The sequence below is a fragment of the Cryptotermes secundus genome, unplaced genomic scaffold (genome assembly GCF_002891405.2).
Source record: "Cryptotermes secundus unplaced genomic scaffold, Csec_1.0 scaffold50, whole genome shotgun sequence".
Classification (NCBI taxonomy): Eukaryota; Metazoa; Arthropoda; class Insecta; order Blattodea; family Kalotermitidae; genus Cryptotermes; species Cryptotermes secundus.
In genome coordinates this window covers 514,449-540,535 of record NW_019721758.1, presented here as the reverse complement: position 1 = coordinate 540,535, position 26,087 = coordinate 514,449, and the positions used below count along the sequence as shown (strand labels likewise).

The following is a 26,087-nucleotide window of genomic DNA, read 5'->3' as shown; positions in this document are numbered from 1 at the left end:
ACATCTGTGAATTCAGACTTGCTGCTTAAGGTGGTTCTGCATGTAAACCATTTTTTTTTCATTGTACCCAAACTAACTGCCTTCTAAAAGAAGTTATTGAAGGAAAGATAGAGGGGCGGATAGAAGTGACCAGAAGACGAGGAAGAAGACGTAAGAAGATGCTGGATGACCTTGGGGACAGAAGAGGATATTTTCATTTGAAGGAGAAAGCTCTAGACTGCATCAAGTGGAGGAACTGTTTTGGAAGAGACTGTGGACCTGTCGTCTTGACAGATTACAGATGAATGAATGTACCCAAACTGCACACTTTTCTGTTCCTCAGTAATTCTCCTTGGGTCAACATTTGCTTCATGTCTGAATAACATATAAGAGGGTGAAGACAAATAAAGAACAAAATACATAAGTATCCAGGATTCTGAATTCAACATGATAATTAATAAGAACTTTAGAAAAAACATTTAAGAATGTGTGTATCGCAGTATATCAGATGCTACAAAGATATATAACCAGTTCACATATAAATATGGCAAGAATCAGAAAAAACATCTTCAGCTTAGCACAAGACATAATGATTTCTAATATGTTCCACACAGTTTTGCTAGCTGCACTTCAGCTGAACATAACTTTTCAAAATTCTCTCATCATTTTTAAGCAGTCATAAGAATTCCTGAATCTGACTAAGTTTAGTTTTATGGACACATAATTAATAATCACATTTAACTGGTATCATTAAAAAATCGGCTCAAGATACTGTATTACTGTCACAATGAGTACAAGACTCCTAGCAATTAGCTGGAAAGAAGATTAATGATACATTTCACTTCAAGATATTGACTTATAATACCTTACAAGGGTGGTGTTGTCTGTGACTGCAAGTAACTCAGCACACATCGTGGACATGCAAGATGAAGATTTGGAGCGTTGGAAACAAATAAACCTTTCAGAACTCTTGCAGTGTTAGGAAGGGGATGGTGTAGCTGCAATAGGCCAAGTTCCAACTCTGGAAGAACTGACTGGTGAAATACTGACTGCCCATAATGATGACCACAAGAGAATGCTAGAAGTTGTTCCAGTTTCGTTGTTTCAGATGAGGAGTCCTTGCATGTTTCAGATACCTGCAGTATAAAGTTCTTCTTAAAATACTTCAAGACGACAAATTTAAATGGAGTAAAGCTGTCGTTAAAAGAGCTTAATATTTTAGAAAATACTTTCAGAATGTAGTACTTGGTGCCTTTTTAAATCTATCACTGAGAAATGGCAATATAAGATTTTTCTAGCAGACAATGTAGTTTAACACTTTGCGGACCACGCACCCTTTAAAAGGTTTTTTGCTTTTAAACATGGCGGACCGTTCGCGTGTTAACAGGTTTTTAGAACATGATAAGTTGCAACACACTATACATCGCTCTGGCGCCACCTACATTGCATGCAACTGCCTGCAGATGTGTGATAAGACTCTGGAATGTTTAGTTAGCAGTCAGTAACCTGACCTCGCTGTTTACTTAACTGACTATAAAGGAAAATGCTTTGCCTTCTTCAAGCTGTGTGTATCAGCCAGTAGCTAGTGGGGAGAATGGATCAAGGACAAATTCTCCTCTGATGACCTAGCTGACCTGCATTGTGAGACGCGTAGTAATGGACTGTCATTCAGACAGCGACAGTGACGGGGGACAACAAAGAATTGTGGCCACAGACAGTAAATTGACAGTAGCTCCGACGATAATGCGGGTAATAACATTGCGCGTAGTAACACTGCGGGGGCAGCAAAAAATCCAAAAGAAAATCTAAACCCTGATTCAAAATTGAAATACAAAGCATTTCTGATGAATGTGGCAAAGGCCTGGGCTACGGTCCAGATGGTGGCGGCAGAACCAGGGTCACACAAAGACTTAGTACCACCGGGCCCATCAACTCCCACCCCACGAAGGCTTCATGTGGACCCCCCCAGGGCGACTCTTGAGTGATATGCAGAAAAATAGCCTCGTGAAAATTGTGAAGCGTGAACATTCCAAGGGGAAGAATACTTCTAGGCAATGCCGTGTTTGCACAGTTCATAAAGGAGTATGTCTACATTTGCAAGTTCTGTGTAATGTCACTTCACAAAGGGGAAAGTTTCCAGAAATATCACACCCTCAAGCACTTCTAGGAGCACTGGTAAGTGTTCTCCAAAAATTTTAGTTCAAAAAATTAATTAGGAGATTTTATATTAATTCTTAAAATGAATAGTGCACAAGTTAGGGTAGTATGTTTAAAAATGGCGGTCCCCAGGATGATTTAAGTATTTAAATCACCGGTCCGCGAAGTGTTAATACTAAAGTAAGAAGAATCTCAAAAGTGGATGGAAATTAACACTCAGATAATAGTAACATAGAAATTACTACCACCAGATGATGGAAAATCTTAAATAAAGAAATATGAAATGGGAATTCCATTCTATCTGTATTTCACAAGCAATGAAAGACACGTGTCATGATCATATGAGTGAATGCAATTATGTTTCTCTACAGGTTTATAACAGTGGTCAATTGATTACACTGAAATTATAGGCAATGATTACTTAATGCTGTAACAGTTTAACACTGCATCATTTTAATGCTGTCAGCAAATGAGGTTCTACCCAAATATAAGCAGCACTTTCATCCACAAACTGCTGATTCTGAATTCAGGATGTGACTTAAAAGTGGCTCTTAAAGGAAAAATGTTGCCAAATTGTACAGATCCTGTAAAGATAAACAGTTCCTTGTTATGACAACATTTGAAGAAGTGAAAGCATGAAACTGTTCAGGAGAGGTAAGACAAGTGTTCATTTTAATTCAAACCAAACTTCTTATTAGGGGAGAGCTGAGATATAATGTTGAGAAATAAAAAATTATGTCAGTGCATACAACATTTTTCCGTTTCAAGACCATGAAATTTTGGGGGAGTGGCATATATTCAGACTTGGCTCATATTCAGGCAAATACAGTATTACTATTTTCATGTCACACATCAGTTTAACATCATTTTGTCATATTAACACTGCAGAAAAAAAAATTGTAATATCACATCTAATTGCTTGAATATCTCTAAACTTGTATTTGAATTGTGTTCTCTTCTACTGTTGAAGAATGACATTCAGGAGAACAGTAATACACTGCTGTGAACTGAATACTGTTCATATTTCTCCATTTGAATACATATAAAATTACAGCCAGAGTTACTAACAACGATTTTAGTAACAGTACTTTCTTTTAGATGTATGCCTTCTGAAAATGGCCTCATATATGTTACACTGAATGGTACTCTTATTAACCTTTAATGGCCGAATGTTATAATTATTGGCAGCAAGTAGCAAGCCAGCTGGCCGAATGTTATAATTTTTGTGCAAGCCAAGATGCTCCAGGCCCTTCTGCTCAACTGCCTGACGTCACAATTGAAGAAATGTCAAAATTTTTGGCCATAATAATTCAAATGGGCCACGATCAGCGGGATACCCTGAAAGATTAGTGGTCGAGAGATGAGCAGTACTACACTCCATTCTATCATAACACCATGGTACGCGACCGTTTCTTCCATATTTTGAGATTCCTGCATTTTGAGAATAATGAAGCTCCTCCAAATCGAGATGACCCAGAGTACGATAGGCTCTGGAAGATTAGAAAAATTTTCAACAATTTTAACAGCAAATTTTGTGAACTTTACCATCCATCGGAACATCTTGCTGTTGATGAAGTGAAAGTGCTGTTCAAAGGAAGAGTGGTTTTTCGGCTGTATATTCCAAAGAAGTTACGGATCCAATTTGCCGACTTCCCTTACCTACCTTAGTCTATCGACTAGAGGCTCCTCACCTTGGAGACCTGCTGCGGATATGGGTACGAGCCGGCGCGACACCTCCGCGTAGCCCTCTCCCGGATTTTCAAGGTCCGAGGGGACGACCCGGACACCGCCGCAACTGCGGTGCTCTTCGCGTTCCAAACCCTATCTCCCTGCTAGAGGATTCCAGGGAACTCGAACGCTTATGCAGAACAGAAAACTCTGCCCGGGTCTCCCGACGGCGTCTCCGGGTCCCTTTGGGTTACCCCGACGAGCTTCTCTTGCGAGGGCCCGACGGTTCGGTTCCGCTGCCGGGTTCCGGAATAGGAACCGGATTCCCTTTCGCCCTCGACGGGCGGGGAGCCACCCCGCCTCATCGGCATCGGATCTCTCCTAGGGCTTAGGATCGACTGACTCGTGTGCAACGGCTGTTCACACGAAACCCTTCTCCACATCAGCCCTCAAGGCCCTCTCTTGAGTATTTGCTACTACCACCAAGATCTGCACCGGCGGCGGCTCCAGGCGGGCTCACGCCCGGACCCTTCCGCGCTCACCGCCGCGCCCTCCTACTCGCCGGGGCTTCAGCATCACAGCCCTGCCTTCCGGCGGCCGGGTATGGGCACGGAGCTTTAGCGCCATCCATTTTCAGGGCTAGTTGCTTCGGTAGGTGAGTTGTTACACTCCTTAGCGAATTCCGACTTCCATGGCCATGGCAATGTGGAAAGCAAATGGAAAAACTACCACATTATCACTTTTCCTGGATAGTCTCTTTCCAAAAACAGAGATACCATGTATGCGAACATAAGACGAGGAAAAAGACGTAAGAAGATGCTGGATGACCTTGGGGACAGAAGAGGATATTATTATTTGAAGGAGAAAGCTTGAGATCGCATTAAGTGGAGGAACTGTTTTGGAAGAGACTGTGGACCTGTCGTCTGACAGATTACTGATGATGAATTCCAAAGAAACACGAAAGATTTGGAATAAAAATTTACAAGCTTTGCGATTCTCTGGGCTATACATATGACATGACTGTTTATTTTGGGAAACAAAGGCAACTTGCAACCGAAAAAATTACACCAACCCATGGCATTGTTCTCCAGCTAATTCGAAGAGTAGAAGGCTCAGGACACAAACTTTATATAGACAGCTATTTCAGTTCCCCTGCATTGTGTGATGATCTTCTAGAGTGTAAAATAAATACGTGTGGCACCGTTCACAATGACAGGCGTGGAATGCCACAAGAAATTCGGCCAAAATCAATGAAACTGAAAAAAGGGGATATTGTGACAAGAGTGAAGGGGAATCTAAGTGTTGTTCATTGGAAAGACAAGCATGATGTGTATCTTCTGAAGAATATGCACCCTCCTCCATTGGATGGCAACTTCCGAGATGAATGTGGCCGTGCTATCAAACCTCATGTAATTGAAGAAAACAATGTACACATGGGCTTTGTGGACAAATCTGATAGAATGGTGAACAGGTATGGCATTGCTCGGAGGACAAGAAAATGGATGAAGAAATTATTCTTCCACCTCCTAGACATGACTATTCTCAATGCATATCTGTTACACAAGTCATGTGATGGAAAAATGACGCACAAAAAATTCCACAAAATTTTGGTGTGTGATTTGATTCTTCAATCACATGAGGCGAATATCACGGTCAGTGACGTTTCTCGGGGGAGGCCAAGTTCATCTGGGGCCCAACTGAGTCGACTGGAGGTGAAACATTCAAAACACTGGCCAGCTAAAGGGAAACAAAGACATTGTCTCGTTTGTTCTATAAACAAGAAAAGCAGGAGCAGGCTTTTCTGCTGTAAAAAGTGTGATGTTGCGCTGTGTGTGGTGGACTGCTTCGAGAAATGGCACACGCACGTCAGAGTGTAAACTGTGAAGTGACGCAGTCCAAACCGTGTACAGTCCGAACAAAATATTATTGTATATAGTGTCATCATATTTATATCACAACCACAATTCAAGGTTGAAGAAAAACAACGAGTAAGTACTTTAGAAATTCATAACGTATATAATAACGATTATATTTTGAATTTCATGACAAAATAATCACAGTTAATTTTCATTTGTAAAACTTGCCCTTTTGTGTATATGTAGAAATTTTTATTGCCTTTCAGGTTCTTTTTAGTTCATATTCTGATGTTGCATAGAATGGAAAATATGCATTTATTTCTGAAAGTCTGCACTGTTAAAGACTTGGGGCCATTTAAATTCTGGCCGTAGGAGCTGCCGGCAAGTTAAAAGTCCATACATTAAAGGTTAAGATCATTATTAATGCCAGTGTAATGCTTAAAATGTTACATATCAAAACATTAACTTTCTGTAATTACTTAGTTATATTCTTTGTCATTTTAGATGGGGAATTTCATCTCAATTTTTTCATTAATGTGATTCTGATTTAAGGGATTTGAAGTTTTCACAATAATGACGATTCTGACTGTGCTCTTCTGGGTTATGACAACATGCAATAAGGTAGAACTTAACCTGAACATGGAGGCAGCAATTTTCTCTTGTAAGTCAATAAAACTTAACAGACAACCCAGAAGACCATAACCTTAATTCTGTTTTCTTACTATTGTTCCCAACTATGCCACATTTTTAAGGACTTATTAGCTGTCTTTATACTATTATGGTCCTGCATCCTAGCTGTGACTGTGAAACAAAATACTGCTGATTGACCAACTACATCTTGGAAGTTACAGTATGTGTAAGGTAATTTTTAAGATTATGGTCATTTGCAATGTAACACCAACTAGTATAATTTCAGTTAGGCGTCTGAAAGTAAAAAGTGTTCAGACTGTATTTCTCGACCAATGAAATCAACATAAGAAAACATGTAATAGGCAATTAAACAATTATTTGACAGATTATCTGAAGAATCATTACAACCCTTTTTATCTATTACCAAAAAGGGAAGGGAAGAGGCATGGAGACAGACATTCACATATTCTAAGCCATAATACTACATGAGCTGAGTGGTCAGCCTTACATTACAAATATTTTACCATCAAGGAGAGTGCAATCAGTGTCCAGGAGAAGGGCAGATCTCAGGGCCCATTGGAACAAGGTGGCAATAAGATAAAAGTTCTGTTCCCGCCAGGTACAAGACCCCAGGCTGGCCAGTCCACAGCCAGTCTCTCTACCAATTTATTTATTCATTCTGGATCATTCTAAACATAAGAAATGTGGGAATAAATTGGGCTACTGAATAAGAATATTATTCCACAGTAGCATTTCAGGCATTTCAACCTATGCTACTCATTACGGAGTACTGCATTCAATTCCAGGTGACTTCATGTGAGATTCATGGTTGTTGATGTGGCACTGCAGAAGGTTTTTCTCCAACTTTCTTTGGTTTTCCCATGCTAATCATTTCACCACCATACTCATCTATTACTGTCCCCTGAGATGTGTGATCATGCTGACCAGGCAGCACATCAACTATTTGGTCTTTAAGTTGGAGGCTTCATCTCTAGCCAGTACTTGGCTGGTTACGTGAAGTTGGTGGAGTAATGGATATTAGGGAAAGAGACCTGTTAAAAATCCATTCCAATACTGCATGTCTTGCATGTCTTTCACACATACCTCTTCTTGGAGATTGATGTAAGTCTGCCCTGAGGATCCTCCAAGCCCTTTGGTTCCACCAAGGCCCTCCAATATAGCTTCCATAAGTTGTTCAGGTGATTGTGACAAGCCCTGAGCTGTGACACAACAGCCATTCAGTCCTGGTGCTGTTTGCAATGATGTAACTTGTGCTAAAAGTTCGATGTATTCTGGATAGGCTTTTCCTAATGGTAAATTGAGAAAAGCAATTGTATAGTGTGATCCACCAATAACTGCATAAAAAGAAACTGAGGTTCTGATGCCATGCAAATTTTTAATCACTGTCTATCACTCCTTTCCTTCTTAATGCATCTAAAAATTTTAAAGAACTTGAGACTACACCCAAAAGTGTTGGTGTTCCTCTATTACACAGTATCACTGTCAAACTGCTGAGATCCTTGTAAAATTCAACATTGGAGACTTTCACTAAAAGTTGTTGAACAATTCAGATTCTCAGCCACAGTAATCCATAAGAAAGCCTGCTTTACACAAGGTCACATGTGAACTTTTTCATATATATCATAAATTGTTATTCAAATATTGATGAAATTTGATGTGCAAGGCCTTTGCATAATGTTAAATGACCACTTTGACCTTTAGAAAAATAGTGACCAATTAGAAAGCCTATCTTCTACAAAACCATAAATGGACATTGCCATGTAACCCATACCTGTTTCACAGATTTTGTTGCACATTGATATTATTCATTATTATGCTCCTGGCATATGAATTTTGCGATTTGCTGAAGTGCTGTTCAAAAATCAGCCATAAATATGCTTATTAAAATGCAAAGAACACAGCCAGCAATTCTGTATACTACATCATCAAATACACTCTTTCCAATTTTAAGTGCCAATGTTACCAGCCTATCTGCACCATTACATCTACACCGAATAATGTAGTCCTAAATAATCAAATTGATGTTGATTCTGAAAAACTGTGGCACAAGGTCTTCCTTTGGCACATCTTCATCTGATTTGATTTAATACCCCGAGATATTTTATCATTTTCTTAACTCCCCCCATGGCATATGTTTGTTTATTAAATTGTACTAGCTTTGTGAGTAGTTCACTTGCTAACAGAAAAAAGCTAAAGAATCTACCAACATTAACAAAAAAGGCTTACGTTGGTCAATGTGATTCAGAAGGCTGGAGCAGAGCTGAAGACAAAACCGAGTAGAGAGATGGTTCAACATAGATACAGCCTGTTGTTGGGTTTCAACTGCTTCTTCTCCAGCACTACCATCCTTACAGAAAAGCAGCAGTCCCAGAGGGTAGAAGAACTTAGACATGTGTTTTAACAGAAGATTCTCAAGGTGATCAACTGGCAAGGAGTGACTCAACCAAAATTCAATACCCTGTCCATCAAAAAAGCAAACAACTGTAATACAAGTTACATTTTATGTAAATAGTAGTAACAGAGGTCTCCAAGAGCCAGATTTTTCTTGCATATGAATACTGAACTCTGAAGGGGGAGGGGGGTTACACACACACAAAGTCTAAGTGAGAAATCATTATTGGAGAATGAAAAAATCTTTCATTTATTCACGAATATTTTCTAACACTCCTTATTTATCCACAGATGCCAAAAAGTAAACTTGTAAACAAGTAAGACGTTCTTACCATTATATGATGAATGGTGCCAACTGGCAAAGTTGGAAGCATGACCTTGAGCCCTAAAATGTTTCCTTCTAAGAGGCAGTGATGCATCATTCTATCAAGATGCTGTCCATGAGATGGAATATGCATTTCAGTAGAGTACAAGTTGATGAATAATTTTGTATAATAAGAACCTTCGTAATGTTAGGTATGAATAAAACACAAAATTCATGTTGCCACAAGCATGCACATCTGCACGTGGGCATTACTAATGAAACATATGGGACAGCATTTTGTACGTCTTTTATGCCAGTGGTTTCCAACCTCTGTGAGACCACGGCCAAGTAATTTCTTTTTTTATAAGATGAGGGTCCAGTATAATTGATGACAGGTCCTGGTACTGGGCCGTGGTCCGGCGGTTGAGAAACACTGTTTTATTCTATGCAATTATAGCAGCATAAGTAAGAGCAGTTTCCCTTGTGGAGACATGTCAGACAAGTAAAATATCTGTCTGGCAGTGAAGCACTGCGTGCACGCATGCATGCATACAAACACACCTGCACACACCTTTTCATATTTAGTAACACAGATCATTGTGCTGTCTGAGTATATGCCAATTTTCAAACTAACTGACCAATTATTACCACAAAGTTTGATATCAACATCACATTCTGGGCCATTTTAATTTCATATTCTTCAGTTTCCTACAATTTATAACAACAACGTGAATGGACGCACAAACTTGTGAGGTAGGTACAGGAGTAATGCCATTTAAGACACGGTCCTGAAATGATGTACAATAAAAATTTCTGAAAAATATGCAACTCTTATTAATGTAACTTTTTTCAGGGCCAGAATTTTGTCAAAGCACTAGCAATTATAATAAAAATTTATAAGGCAGTAAGGCATCATTAACTTATGGTAGTGAATCATGGACAATAGGAACTTATGAGAGAAGAATGCTATGAACAGAAATGCTTTTCATAATGGTCATGGGATAAACCCTTTCAGCCATAAAAGAACTGACGAAACTATGAGAGAATTACAAATTCCGCAAATTACATAATCTACAGAATATAGGAAAAAGATGAATGAATATGTTAACAAGAAGAGCTCTGGCAGGATTCCAAAATATATCTTAAAATAAAAACTAAACACAAGTTCGGACAACTGCTGAAAAGATGAAAGGATTCTCACTTGTTCTATGCATAATAGGTCTCAATAGGCCTAACACGGGACAGTATGACGACAATGACTGCTGTCATGACCAGTTAAGTGTATAATAAACATACCTGCTGCAGCAGTCTGCTCATCATAGCATGACTATCTTCTTCCATCACAGAGACATAATACTCAACGACTGCCGCAGCTCGACCCACCATGTCCTTGCATGTGTTAGTCTCAGCTGACTGGTTTGAGGTGTTACCCTCATCAGTTGCATCTGCTTGCTGTATGCTGTTTCCATACATCATTTTGGACGGTGCAGTATCACTTGCTGTACTTCGAGATACCAAGTCAGTTTGTTCAGGTTTCAAATTCTCAGAGAATGAACTATTAAAAGTGTCATCTGTTGATTTCACGGAAACTCCATCATCAAGGGCATTCTCTGGTATGTGAAAGTCTCTGTCACTAGAACAAACTTTAAGTTCATTCTCATAGTTTTCCAAGTCTGTTTTATCAGAAGATAACTGTTTTGTACTAATAACATTTATCTCTAAAGATCTTATTTTTGGCTCATCATCAGTTTCAGTGACTGTACTTGGTGTTTTAGCCACATTATTTTCGGTGCTTGAAAATGACACCGTTTTACTAAAAGGTGTCAATTTTTCTTCAGCAACAGAGTAACTTGCATGCAAACTATCTGAATCCTTAGGGCATGGCAATTCTATGGAAAGATCCAATATTTGCTGAAATTTACTACAATCTGACTTTGTGACCTGCCCGCCATCAGCAGCGTCAAAAACACCTTTATTATCAACAATTATATGTAGATCATTACATGGAAATGTTTTGTTCAGAGCGTATGCTTTGCAGACCGTTCCATGTAACGAATCTGAAGTCACAATCAATTCATTTTCTGGTGTGTCTTCTTGATTACACACTCTGTTAGCCTGCTTTTCCACCTCCCTCTCTTCATTACTTACACCTCCCTTCTCCCCAGATTCATTTACTATAGATACAACATTACTCTCTACTGTAAGAGTAAGTGTATCAGAATTGCTCTGGAGTCCAACTGCACCATTATGAAATCCTGAATTAACATCCGAGTCCCGGAGCGCAGTTTCCTGCTTAATTTCTATAAATGATTCAGAATTTCCAGTTGAGCTTGTGTAACTGTTTAATAATGAAGTTAAACTGCCAATTAATTCTGTTTCACATTTGTTAGAATTTTCTTCGCCAACTTCAGAAGAAATAACTTGATTTTGAATATTTCCATTTTCATTTATCGGAATCAAGTTCACACTTGCATTCTGGGAACTTTGTTCATTTACATGGGGAACAAAGGGTTCAGGGCTCAGAAGACCCTGCTCTTCACTTACTAGTGGAGATGTAATGGAATCAGGACTTGTTAAGTGATGTCCCTCTGACATCTGCTCTGTTCCTCCCTGGACAGCAAATGCATGAATCTCACTGTCATTAACATTTGTTGCAATTAAACTTTCAGGGGTAGAGACAGAACTACTTGTTTCAACTTCTTCTTCTATTGGACTTACATGAGTTTTTCTACTTAAGTGATCCAATGGTTTTGCCAACAAGTTTGTCTGCTGCTTTGAATCTTCAGGTTTCAATCTCTCTTCTTTTTCAGATTCAGTTTTCATTGTATCTGTGCTACACTGCACCAAGGGCAATTCTGGATTTGGTTTTAAATCTTCATTATGCTTGATACAAATCCTGTCACAAGGAGGAGAATTATCATCTCTCACAAACTGATTTCTTTCAGATTCATTCTCTGAATTGCGCAACAAATCAATCCTGGAATTTCTCTGATTCCTGTTTTCAACTTCAGTCATGGATTCTGACCCTTTTCCAGTTTTGGATTTTGTGATTATCTTGTTTTTATAGTTACTATTTTGAGGGACATTGATCATATCTGACTGATCTTCACAGTTTAATATATTTTCTTCAGCATCAGCTGTGTCTGAGACTAAAGAGCCCCTTCTCATTTGGTTGGCAGTAATATCACCCATACCTTCAACACACTCAGCTCTATTTTCAGTGCAGCTGCTGATATCAGCAGTAACTTCAGTACTGACAACTTCATTTACCAAGTTACTATTACTTACAGCATTTTCAGTGACATTAGTTTTGCTGTTAGCTGAACCATTCCCATAGTAACTGTTGCTCCCTAGGTGCTGAACTGATACACAACTGGAATTCACATTTGTAACATGAGCTTTAAATTGTTCTTTGTAATTTATTATTATGGGATTCGAATTTCTATCTTTGGCTGCATTAATCACATTGGAATTATCTGAGAAATCTGTACTGTTCATTTTGTCTTCATTTGAACAGTCCAAAGATACTCCATTGCTGGCTGTCTCATTTGAACTTTTTGTAAAAGTTCTGTCTGAATTTGAGTTCTTTTCACAAGTTTCTTTGCTAAGGTCTGAACAATGATTTTCAGGATGTTTTTCTGCATTGAAGCCAAATTCTTGAGTCGCCAATGCCAGCGCTTTCAACTGATAAGCCAAAGCAAGGTGATAATGCCTATCCAGTGCTGCCAACTTTGCAGCTCCTTGGTAGTTTTCCAGTATAAGGCACTAAAAGAAAGAACATCAACTGAGAATTGCACAATACAGAAACGTTACATTAAAATTAACAGCATATATACATTCCTCCATACAACTTCATGGTGTAGTGCTTAATTAGTTAAGTACAGGGACAACTTTACTCTTTTACATTAAAATTAACAGAAAGTGTACTACATAATCACAGTAATACACTTTGATGCTATTTGCTCTTTAGCAAGCAACCACATATGAAGGAAATCAAAAACAAATGAAATAAATAAATATAAACCTTTCACCAGGAATTTACACAGATCTATACACCACCAAGCAGCAAATGTGAAAGAAAGGACTGGAAAAGCTTTATATGCTAATTTATTAAAAACAATTAAAATAATTAATACAAACATAAATTCACCTTATTCAGAAGGTACACAGAATCATAATAGCCATGGAAATGTTGAAAAGCATAATGCAATGTGCGTAAACCATAGCAAGGTTCTTCTATGCTACACAAAGGTGGACAAAGCTCTGTATAAGCCCCTTTTGAATAACCACAGCATCCACCAAACTGAAACAAGAAAAGGTCAATATACTGTGACTGTTACCAGCAGAAGCCAGATATAAAATGGAAATGCCTCACATGCAACAAGGGAGACCTGTCTCCAAACATATCAATTAAGGAATAAAAAATATGAATAACCAGCAAAAGACTACAGTTTTCATTCTGTAATCTTGCACTTCACAAATATGGTTCCCAGTAAGCAGCAAACCTGAATACACATATACAAAGTAAAATGCAAAAGTGATCCAGATCAATATTAAGGAAAAATATATAACATTTATATTTATGACTGGATTAAAAACATATGTAATATTGATTTCATTGGTTATATTCTAATATTACTTTCTCTTTAAGAATGAGTACATGTTCTGCTAAACAATCAATCTAATACATAACTGAATGATCAATCAATAAATCAATCAGCCAATCAACTAATAAACTGAAAAATGAATATCTAGCACAAAATCCTGTCACTTAACCCCATCCTAAGCAGGGTGAGCTATAAAAAGTTGTGTAAAAAATACAGGATACATCCACAAATTAAAATCTAAGAGCTCTCATTGCTGACAAACCAAAGCATTCAGGTCAAATAACATAAAAACTAGGAGGGAAAATTTCAGCAGTTTCACAGAGACAAATGTCTTTCATTTATAGTTAATTAAATGACATTTAACTCATATTTATAAAAGCTAATTACTTACTCCTGAGAAACTGTCATATTTGAAGGAAATGGTGGAATTTGGGAGGCCAGGCACAGCTTTGGGAATATCACTTGAATTCTGACTTCCATGAGGAAGCTTGATAACACGTTTCGTTGTCTTCAGCATCACAAGTTTCCCTTCCAGACCTTTGGATTCTTCAACAGGCACTCGACCAAGCTAATAAACACATAATTTCATTGAAAAAATAAAAATGATATAATTATATGCCAGTGGTCTAATGACACTACAAAAAGTTAGGTTAGTCTAATTCACAAGTTCCTTAAGTGTGGTTTCTGAACCCCTTGGGTATGGCTGCTCTATTTTTGCTCAGAAACAAGACATTTTTTCCATCAGCCTCGTTAAGATGCATCTTTAATCTTTAATTCCTGGGACGAAAATGATCTACAAAACACAAAACAGTGTTTTGTTGTGTTCATATGAGCCAGATGTTTGTGTCAGGAAAGATAAAAAGAAAGAAATAAATAAAAAACAAATATTAATTAGAGAAATTCTCACAAAGCTTTTCATTCTAATCCTGCGGTCATGTATTCTACAGTCCATTCCAGCTTGACCTTCTCAGGGCACTACAACAGCCAACCACATCATGGGGTTAAGGGCAGTCTTAAGCTGAGGCCCTTAGTTGTCGCTTGAAAGTGGCACAAAACATTTCTATTCTCAGCAGTTCAGTGGAATGCAGTGTTTGCCACATTCCATACCTTACCAAACGAAAAAGAGAGGTTTGAAAAATGCTAAACATGTGGTACATAAACCAGGTAGGGGAATCAAATGCAGTATATGACAGCAATGCACAGGACAAAGATGAGGACAAAAGGATGACAATGTGCTAGCTCAACCTTTGCCCAGTTTTGAAGGTCACCTGGCAACACCTGTCAGTTTGGCTCTGTACTGAGTGACCCAACTGCAATTGGTCTACCCCACACTTCCCATCTTCTTGTTTTGTGTTCTTCTGATTGGTTTTCAATCAGATATCAAGAGGAGAGGAAAAAAATTTTATCTTCAAGGAAGGGGTTCTTAAGTTAACAAGGATTTTGGAACCACAGCCCTAGTTTGCACCTGGTTTTCTTGCATGAGCTGAAAGTCATAAAGAACCAGTGCAGTTGAACTGACTTCAACTCCTTACAGTGAAAACCTACACTTACCTGAGGCTGTGCATGAAAGAATTTTTGATGAAACTGATTACTGTTTACAGGGGGGAAGAAAGTTAATATTTATTGATGTTATTTGTGCATGTGTGGCTAAATAACTAAACTAATTCCATGGGCAGAGTTCTTCCTGAGACACTAATCGTTGCTCAACGGTCAAGAAATTCTACATACTTTAAGGAATTTGAAAATTCATTATTATGTTTACAAAAGCCCACTATTGGTCCCCATCCTGAACCAGATGAGTCCAATCCACATTAGCACACCCTGTTTGAATATGATCCTCATATCTATACCCACATCTTCCAAGTGGTCTCTTTCCTTCAGATTTTCTGAATAAAATTTTGTATGCACTTCTTATGACTCCATGTGCTAAATGTCCCACCAAGCTCATCCTTTTTTGTTTTATCATCCTAATAATATTTGTTAAACAGTACATATTAGAAGTTTCTCACATGCAATTTTCTCCAGTCTTCTGTTACTTCTTCACCCTTGGTCCCAAAAGCCTCCTCTGCAAACCTAACCTATAATGCCTTCAATCCAGTCATGTATGCAATTAATTAAGCTACAGAAGTAAGGGTAGGATACATTTCCTAAAGCCGTCCCACTACAATGACAACATAACCAAAATGCTGTACACTCTTTTTCACATACAATCCTCTGTAGGCCAAGTGATGACATAATAACCATTTCATTCAATATGGAAGAAATGCTACTATTAAAATTTATGTCGAAGTAATTTAAAATTCATTTTGGTTAAATGTGTTCTAATTGATAAAATCTGTGCCTTAACATGATAGTTGAGCCAATTTTAAACCTATTAATTGGTGAATACAGTTCTCTGTAATGAAATGAATATGACAGCCCCACCAGATACAACATATGTTAAACCTCTTTAATAAATCATTCAATTCATCATACAAGTTTTAGCTACAATCTTTCCATCTTCAGAGGTGTCTGTTTCACATTACACTAATATAGCACAATTAAAATGAGATACAAAAGTCTCACAATTTTAGATGTCTGATACATGATTCTTGATATAAAATAATGACCCATTTTATTAATAAGTTGGAATCAGCATTCTTCTGGTTGTTTTGCACATCTGAAATATGATGTTTTCATTTGTTAATACGTATTTGCGCTAAGCAGGACACCCCATCCCCCACCAGTGGTGACATAACAGCATTGGAGTGCTGCCGCTGCTACAGTAACAGGTCAGTCAACACTCCACCCCCCTCCCCCTGCGGTGACGTAACAGCACTTCCCACTGTGAATTAACACGAGACACTGCTCTTGACACAGGCAACAGGGAATGGTATAGAAAGCTGGCTGAGCAGTATGTGATGAGAGTGTGTGAGCAGGAGTGACACAGTGTGGATCGTGAAGTTGCTGAGTGCAGCAGAAGTCTAGCAGTCGCCAAGAGCAGTGGATGTAATTGTGAATTGTGTGGGTGTGAGAGCGAGAGTTAAATAAATTTGCTACATCCAAGACGGCATGAAGTTATTTGTCGCATTATACACCGAACACGTGACAATACTTTAATGCTTGTAATTATAACACAGTAAAAATTATATTAATATAATTATTTAGAATTTCTCTTTCTTTGAATTTTCTTGTTATGTCATATCCTGAAAATACTTCCAGGTTAATTTTAGCCATTAAAGTTCTGTTTCCTATTTGCTGCCCTGTTAACTGGCAAAGCACAAAGGTCAATTAATAACAGCTTCATCCATGGTATTGAACTGTATTGACTATTGTGCCATGTAGACCCATTACTGGGCAATGACTGCAAGATATACAAATATACAACAGTCGTTACTAAGAAATGGCTTTGCAAACAAGTGTGTTTCCATGGCAACAATAAGATACAGCAAACAGAGAAATGGTGTGTTCTGTGCAGTCAGTGCCAAGATGTTATAAGCAGGAAAGTTAGTGAAGCAAAGAACAGCTGGTTGGTGAGTTGGTGAACTGCTGAGGTTCAGTCATTGTGAGCTGTTTCTGTGAGAAACTGTTAGCTGAGGCTGGGGATAGTTCAGGAACCCAGGGGATTGGGCAATGTCCACTACTGAGCAACGGCTAATGAAGATATGACTGTGGACACTAGTGTGTGTGTGTGTGTGTGTGTGTGTGTCTGTGTGTGTGTGTGCGTGTGCACGCATACGTGCATGTAGTGTAGTGTAGTTACACACTGTATCATGTGATACTATCTTATACTATGTGTTTAGAGTTCTATTTTCTGCACAGAATACCAAAGTTCAATCAAAAATAAGAAATTCTCACTTCATTCTTCATCACGGAGTTCTTTCAATTATTTGCAGATGTAAGCTGTAGATAAATTTGTTCTTGTGCATTTTTTCTCCATCTCTAAAAAAATGTTATCTATTTTACACCTAAACTGTTGATAATATGGTTCTTGCATATTTTCTCACTGCCACTAAAGAGATGTTCTAAATTTTCACAGTTCTGTACTTCTCAGTTTTTTGTGTCCAAAGCCCCTTCTCTTTGCGGTATTTTCTCACACAGAAAGAGCATCACACTCTTTTTAACAATTCAGGATATATTGTGTCCATTATAGCAATTCCTTTGGATGATGCTGCAAAGCTGTAAAAACAGAACAGCATTCTTGGTGACCTTGACTGTTCCTCAGTTATGTAAGATTCAAAGCTGGAGAAGTATAAAAGACTTCGAATTCACGCTTTGTATAACTCTTGTAAAGTAACATTTGAGATAGAAATTAATTTCAAACTTTAAATATAACTTCACTGATCAAGGGCTTTACACATCCAGCGGAAAGTAACATTCAAATAAGAAATCAAACTATAATTTTAAAAGGAAAGTATTTTAGAAAATTCTGAAAAAATAAATCATAGAAAATAATGGGTAAACATGATATAAAGACTACGGGAAAAGGGAGACATACAAAACTAAGACAATTAAGAACGATTCTATTGGCAGATGATAATGCACAAGAACTGATGATTTTTGTACCTACGTAGGCGAGTCAAATGAAAACCTTAAATATTTTATGAGTATTATTTATTGTGCACAAGTGGTACAAAGCTGTATCACTTTTCAACATAATCTCCCCCACGCTCAATGCAAGTCATCCAGAGCTTACAAAGTGCATGAATTCCTTTAGAAAAAAATTCTTTTGGTAGTCTGCGCAACCAATCATGCACCGCATGGCATACCTCTAATGTTTAAACTTGCTGCAATTTCATTCAATGTCACTTGGCGGTTTTCCCTCACTATGGCTTCAACTGCTGCAGTGTTCTCTGGAGTCACAACTCGATGTGCCTGACCCAGACGAGGAGCATCTTCCACTGAAGTCACACCATTTGCAAACTTCCTACTCCATTCGTACTGTGGGTTTTTTTCGTCTTGTGTTGTTACTTCAATGACAACCCATTTCTTCGGAACAGTTTGTAGGTCCTGAAAAGGACCATGGTTGCTGAGATGCTTGGCCGGAAAGTAGCGCGGCGCGCGCCAGTAGGAAGGGATATTGGTTGCGGTGTGGACTGGCCGCAGTGCGGCCGTGGCTTGATTGCAGTGCGGCAGATTGTGGTGGTTGCTTGATCGCAGCGTGGCAGCTGCTGGTGAAAGTCTGGTCATTGAGCGCGGTCGCTGGAGCGGAGAGGCAGTAGTTACGCCAGTTGCCCAGTGTGTCGGGCATGACTACCGGCGAATCGAGGCGGCCTATTTGCCCAGTGAGTCGGGTGCGACTGCCGGACAGCCATTCCTGGTGCAGTGCCGAGCTGATGCCTCCGAAGACCAAGAGCTGGTGACGAAGCTTGCTGGCTGATGTTGCTTGAGTGAAGTTTGATCGAGGTCTGCTTGTCAACTGATGCTGCCGGTTTGGAGCTGCTCCTTTTTATACAATGCTCGGTGGGCAGAGCAAAACTTGAATTTGAGGAGCAAGAATTTGCTGAGTGCTGATTGGCTAAGAATGAGGAGCAGGAATTTGCAGCGCGTGCTGGTATAAATATGAATGAGACGTCCGGCAATGCGATATTCACTAAGGAGTGAGTGTTGCCTAAAAGACTGGTGGAAACAGCATGCTATGTGGGATGTCCCCACAGTACACTTTCTGATGTGATAAACATGCATCACCATACTGAAACTTCATTCTTCGATAAATTTCAATAGGTTTCACACCTTCACTACACAAAAACCGAATAACAGATCGCTGTTCTTCCCTGGTGCAAGTCTCAAGTGGGGCAGCCATCTTATACTGGTGCTGTGACGGTGTTCGTGCATCTGCACTATGCTGCAACCTACAGGCCATTCTGCACGTTATTTGTAGCACGCTTACCAACTTACAGGATAATGGCGTGAAATTTCGATTTTTTATTACAAATTTAAGGTTTTCATTTGACTCACCCTCGCATAATTCTTTCATCTTTCTTAGCGTCAGTCTTAAACATACCTGAGCTTGAGAATTGCTGCCCCATGCCCAAATTTTTCCTGCAGATGTACTCTCTTGTGCAACTGTATATTCACACCCACAAGAAACTTGGCGTAGCCTTAGTTTCTCTCCTCCATTAATAACTCCAGAAGAAGTTGATTTGGGTATTGCAGAAGACTGTGAAGATGATGATGAATTCTAGAACAGAGTACTACAATGCTGACTTTTCTGATTCATTGTTCTGTTTTATTGCAAAGATAATATCAACTTATTATAAGTAATTCGTTTGAATTCAGGGATTAAATGACATTCAAAATGACAAAGTAAGTACACTCCATTGCCTACAGGTAAATGATTCTTAACTCCATGAGGTCCATTTACTTCAGTTAGTTGGATTATACAGTGCTGAATACTGGCTACTTGTAGATTATACAAAGAAATGATAGTTGATGGCAAGATAAAGGTTTATTTTTTATAAAATAAGGAGTAATGAGCTTTCCTGTAACTGAAAATGTAGCTATGATAACACTATTTGAGAACAGTAATTCAGTGAATAAATATAGGAAAGAAACAGCAAATCAGGGGGTTAATATATGACATCTAACCAAGCTCAAAGGGACAAAGAAACTGTTCAGCTTCATGTCAGAAAATGATGGCACTTTGAAATGGAGAGTCTAATAACATAGATATTAATGATGCTGATAGCGATAACAGTAACAGTAATTGGAAAGCTTTGATTGTTGACACTGACAGTAAGTGCCATGGTCAGTGTTACTCTCAGTCCATAAAAAATAATGAGAAACAGTAAGAGAATATTGGATATTATAAAAAAAATCCAATTTATAACACAATTTTAAAACCTGTTAACTCCTATGTATGTTCTCAACAAAGCAATTAAGTTAAGCAAATGAACAAGAAATAAAAGTACTTTAGTTAAGAAAATGCCTGTCATTATGACTGCTAATATTTGTCTCACATCCATTCTCCACCTTTATTACAGTAATGAATGTCACATTTCAATTTACCCTAGTACTTGAAGTAGCAGAAGGAGCTGGAGATGTTAATGGTGTTGGTATCGGGATTTCTTTCCTTGTCCCACTGCCCAACTGACCATCAAGATTCCGTCCCCACATATAAAGAACACCGTCCCTTGTCAGAAGAGCTGAATGATGGCAACCACAAGACACCTGCCACTCATTAAGAATACAGCCATAAGAATATACTAGGATTAAAATAAATTCAAAACAAAATTCATAAATACAATAACTCAAACATCAGTAAATTCCATAAACAACTGCAAGAACAACAAAATGGAGAAAGCACACTGTGTTCTTTGATCTGATTCTGTGAAATGAAACAACCTACACCATAATTATAACAGATTCTGATAAAGCAACTGTAATTGTCATATTTTCAACATTATTTGTTATTAATTTGCTTTTTTCTCAGTTACACTTCATGTGGCAAGAGACTGCCACAGAATTCTTACATGTCTTTAGCCCACTTACCCTATTCTGTAAGGAAACTGACAGACATGGGATGCCATGTCTTGTAACACTCACTCAAGCAAATCAAGGAATTTTCCACATTTTACAGAATCTGAGGTCCATTACCAGGACCTATCACTGGACCCTATTCTGACAAATCCATCCCACATCATCACATTAATTGCTTCAAATCCATTTTAATGTAATCCTCTTAACTTTCATCCATTATATGTATACAGTGGCTGTCTTGTGGCCACTTAACTTTACTTAGAGACCAAAGTAAAGCTTAGGTCATTCTGAAAAATCCATTTAAGTTCAAGGAACTGTATCACATTTTGTAACATGCCAGCCCCAATACTCAACCTTGAGGACCACAACTCCCTGACTCTTCCATCCATAACTCAAGGATACACCATGCTGCGGTGACAGAGCACTTACTGAACGTGGTATATAATAATCTCACCTTCAATACCAGCAACTTCTCCTCCTTCACAATGAATTAAAACACACAGACACACACACACACACACACACATATATATATATATACTTTACCTGAATAATGCGGCCCACTACAAGTGATGTGTCGACAAGTTGAGGTGTAAGATGTGACTGCCCATTGTCAATAGGCTCTGATCGAGCAGACTGGTTGTCTGACTTTGTATCAGGAGAAGCCTAAGGTGTAAAAAAAAAACTGGTTGATTACAAATAAACACTGCCAGAATTTTAAGCAATGTGCTGCAGGGGGAAATATAAAAAGTAGCATCTCTTTTAACCTCTCCTACCTAACAACTGTCTTTACCATGTATTAATGGTGAATGGGTGAGGGGAACACTTGCAATTGGTTGTGCCAACTGTCCTGAGCTTGATGCTAATCAATGAGAGGTACCTCAGAAGCGACATAAGCTGGTTGGCAAGGGTTACGGGAAGAGCACTGCATGTACCTCTGGATCCTACATGAAGTCAAAATAAACCACACCTTCGCATGGTGCATGGTACTCTAGACCATTTTAATGCAACTATCAGTATATTCATCATTCATGAGGTGATTTTTAAATATTACACAAACCTTCTTTTAATGAAATAATAAAACTACAACTCCAAACCAATTTCCACGACTGAAATCAAATTTTGAAAATTATATGCCTCCATGGAATTGAATATAAGACTTCATTAGCACTCAAATCAAAACTAACCTAAAATACACCAAATTACTGAACTGATTTATGTGAATGTTTACATGTATCTTCAGAAATTAAGTTAGTTTTCAGTTGAAAGCCAGGATTGGTCAAATTCAAAACAATTACATTACGTATAAAACAATACAGAAACTTATTGGATTAATATTTACATGGAATTTATAAATGTTGTGTGTGAATCTAATTAAATGATGGAACACAAAATCCATTTTTCCTTGCTGATATTTAATAATATTTACAGCCACGGTTTCACTAAATATGATATGAACTTATGTTTTCAAGTATGGAGAACACCAGAAAGAGATGAAAGCCACGGTTTCACTAAATATGTTATGAACTTATGTTTTCAAGTATGGAGAACACCAGAAAGAGCTGGCAAAAAAGTGAAAAAGAAAATGTGGGAAGATAGGAGAGCCTCAGAAATTTTTATTCACAAACCAATATAAAATGGAAACAATGCTACAAAAGGAAGACAATTGTTTACTTCAATTTCAGTGTGTATTATGCAAAATCATGTCACTTAATATATGATGTCTGAATACATAATCCATCAGATCTGAGTGTGTTATTTTAAGCTTGAGTATCATTATAGAGAGTGGTCTATTTGAGGCTTTTGAAATTGTGTAACTAAGGCTCCTGCAGCAACTCCATCAATCTCATCATTTAAGTGTGACTAGCAGACAGGGAACCTTAAGGGTAATCTTTTTGAGAGAAGTTACCTTGCTTTCTCAACCAAAAGTCTCATTTTTTTGTTTTCAACTGAATTTTGAACTAAACAATATTTATCCATGAGCAACAGAACCACTCACTGATTTTTTATTATATAACCATGTAAGCCTGATATGTAACTCAATGGTACATCTGTAGTATAGATTGATAACCCTTCATTTTGTCCCTGTACCAATCTGGTAAAAGAAACCCTTTATGTAGTTAATATATGGGGTTCTCCACATCTAGAAGAGCAGAGGTGCTATTCAAAAATACTAAAATTTTACAATGTTTCAAGTTTCTTAGTATTGCAGTATACAAGCAATTTCAGCTTCCAAATAGCACCATAAAACTCTTTTTTTTTTTAAGTTGCAATCTATTATTTTTGGTGTGTGAGTAATTAGTTTAGACACATATGCATAAGTGATAGTACCACATCTGACACCAAAAAGAAATGATTTAGTTAGGTGACTGACATATATTTGTGCAAACTCTTGCTCTGAAAAATTCTAACACAAACACATATAAAGAAAAAAAGTATCTTTTAAAGAGATTTACATTTGTAACATATAGTTTTCAAATTTCAAACTTTTTATTTTGCACTATTAAATAATGGAACTGAACATCCTATTCATAATGAACTACTTACTGCATTTCATTTTACTCATTACAGAGTGAAATATCTAAAAATATGAAGTCAATATTCAGTGTTGCATATACAACAGTGTACAGGTTTTATCTGTGATTGTCTTGTGACTGTTGTTGACAAGTTTTATATTTAGTGTGTCAGCTGCACACTTATGAATACTTTGAAACACTGATGTATATATGTATGTACTTAACTATTACACTTAACTCTACAATACAGCACAACATTATGGCTATGGCTAAGTCAAATGATCTTAATATCTGGTTACATGCATCCAGTTGTCTGAAAATCATGCTAGTTCTCCATGCATCAATCCGTTTTGACCTTCATTTTAAAAATGTACACAATGCTACAAGCAAATTAACAATACTCTGACAGAGTACAGCTTCAATTAGTAATTAAGGCATGCAATACTTCACAAAATATCTCAGAAAATTAANTTTGCTTGCAGAGGCTCAGGAAAACCACAAGAGTCTCAGCCCATTTCCAGGCCGAGATTTGAAGTGGGATCTTCCGAATGTAAGCAGCGGTGCTTGAAACTCAGCAGTAATGAAGTTTTACCTTCAAACAAACTGAAAAGCTTATTCATTTTCTCGTGGGTAGAGTAACGTTTCCTCTCTGTCAGTAAATGAAACCATGACTTAATTTTAGTAATGTCGCTGCTTAATTTATATTTGGCTGTCAGTAGGATAATTGGACGGCCACAACCCACCCCAAATTTCCTTCCATTCACCGATATTTCATGGCCCACTCTATTCCACAGTGCCCTCTCGAGCACGCAGGAGTCACAGAGATCCTTCGAGCACTGAAGTTACTAATCTCTCATGGACGGTTTTACAATGACAAATGACAGCCACTTATTTAAAAGGAAATTTTCTTCACGTGGCCTGAAGCCACCTACTGGCACATATCCCCTCTCCATCGCCTGACGATCAACCCCATGAAGGAAAAATAAAAAGGAAAGGATGGAGGATGCAAGGGGAAAGGAAGGGAAAGAAGTATTTAAAATTAATGTCAATCTGTTTGCCTCTCATCCATTTCCTTTTTCGAGATAATTTCGGTTTAATTCTTATGCGATTACATTTGTAATTTCCCCATCAACGTTTGCGAGCAATGGCCTTCGGTTTTGTCTCTGTCTCTCTCTGCCTTTTTACGTAGTGGAAATTGATTGCGTTAATGAAAATGAGGAATGGAAATGGGGTTGAGAAGTGTAAAAAAAAATCTATGAAGTTGCTTGGAGTAAAAGCATAAAAGTATTATGGAAGAAGACAGAGAGATAGAAGACGAGAGAAATGAAGGAAAGAATTTGTTTAGAGGAGTCAGAAAGCGATTAGTTGTCTTTAAAGTGCCTGGGGCTCCCAACAGATGTAAAGTAACTGGATGTGCAGTTGTTTGCGCACTGTTATCTGAGTGGAAATCAAACTTCAAAACATCTCTGAAGGTTTTATTTGATGTTACACTTTTGTCTTTGTCAGGGATCGACAATTGGACGACAGTGGGTCACTAGTGGCCCTCATAGACAGAGGGTTTCGGAAGACAAGGGACAAGTGATACTGAGTAAAGTAAGTAAAGCTATCCCTGTACCAGGCCGCGAAATCAAATAGGGTTATAAGACGTTGAGGATCCCACATTATCTAGACAATCGGCTCAAAGATGGCGGTAAGGTTGTCAGTCTTACGTGCCAGCCGCGCTTTACTCCCCAGGAAAATTATTTAATTAATTCCTGGTACTCATTTCTGATAGAGGCTGAGTGAACCCCAAGGCCATAGTGTGGCTGGAAGGGTTAGGTCAATTGAAAAAAAAAAATCCAGTGACCTCATCGGGACTTGAACCTGCGACCTTCAGGCTTGTAGCATAGCCCACTTTGCTAATATAGTAAACAGACTCATGAACTGAAGGTTAATACCAAAAATACCATAGTTTTAAAAGCCTTCATATAAAGAAGTAGCCCCAATGCCCAAAGTGAGACAGAAGTATTACTTCATATGGATATGATGGGATATCCACTAAAATTTTAAAAGTCAGCAGTCCCTATATTTCTTCTCCTCTAACTTATTTATGTAATAGAATGCTAACAACTGGCAATTTTCCACTAAGATTAAAGTTCTCTGAAATAAAGCCCATATATAAAAAAGGTGATAAAAATGACACATCGAACTACAGACCTATTTCACTGCTCACATCAATTTCTAAGATCTTTGAAAAGGTAATCTATAATAGAATGCAACAACATATCAAGAAAAATAATATTCTTGCTAATGAACAGTTTGGATTTAGACATGCACGATCAACAGATGATGCAGCTTACTATCTTATTAATAATATCTTAACTGCTTTAAATAAAAAAGAAATTGTGGGCGGTGTTTTTTGTGATCTTCACAAGGCCTTTGATAGTGTCAACTATGATATTCTGCTTTCAAAGTTGAATCATTACGGGATTAAGGGAAGGGCTAATGATGTAATTAGATC

At 38.0% G+C, this 26,087-nt stretch overlaps 1 protein-coding gene across 5 annotated transcripts in view; it reads right to left on the bottom strand.

The window, feature by feature from the left end:
- Positions 1 to 218: 218 nt before the first annotated feature.
- Positions 219 to 26,087, bottom strand: part of LOC111875606 — a 78,128-nt gene continuing 52,259 nt past the window's right edge. For all 5 annotated transcript variants that reach the window (XM_033755873.1, XM_033755872.1, XM_033755876.1 and 2 more), the window contains 9 exons: positions 21,618 to 21,737; positions 20,601 to 20,762; positions 19,597 to 19,773; positions 14,005 to 14,181; positions 13,157 to 13,309; positions 10,303 to 12,771; positions 8,538 to 8,769; positions 7,395 to 7,597; positions 219 to 1,115 (listed from right to left, as the gene is read on the bottom strand). In XM_033755873.1, the coding sequence (XP_033611764.1) occupies positions 846 to 1,115; positions 7,395 to 7,597; positions 8,538 to 8,769; positions 10,303 to 12,771; positions 13,157 to 13,309; positions 14,005 to 14,181; positions 19,597 to 19,773; positions 20,601 to 20,762; positions 21,618 to 21,737 (3,963 nt within the window). In that variant the 3' untranslated portion in view covers positions 219 to 845. The remainder of the gene's footprint in view (positions 1,116 to 7,394; positions 7,598 to 8,537; positions 8,770 to 10,302; positions 12,772 to 13,156; positions 13,310 to 14,004; positions 14,182 to 19,596; positions 19,774 to 20,600; positions 20,763 to 21,617; positions 21,738 to 26,087) is intronic.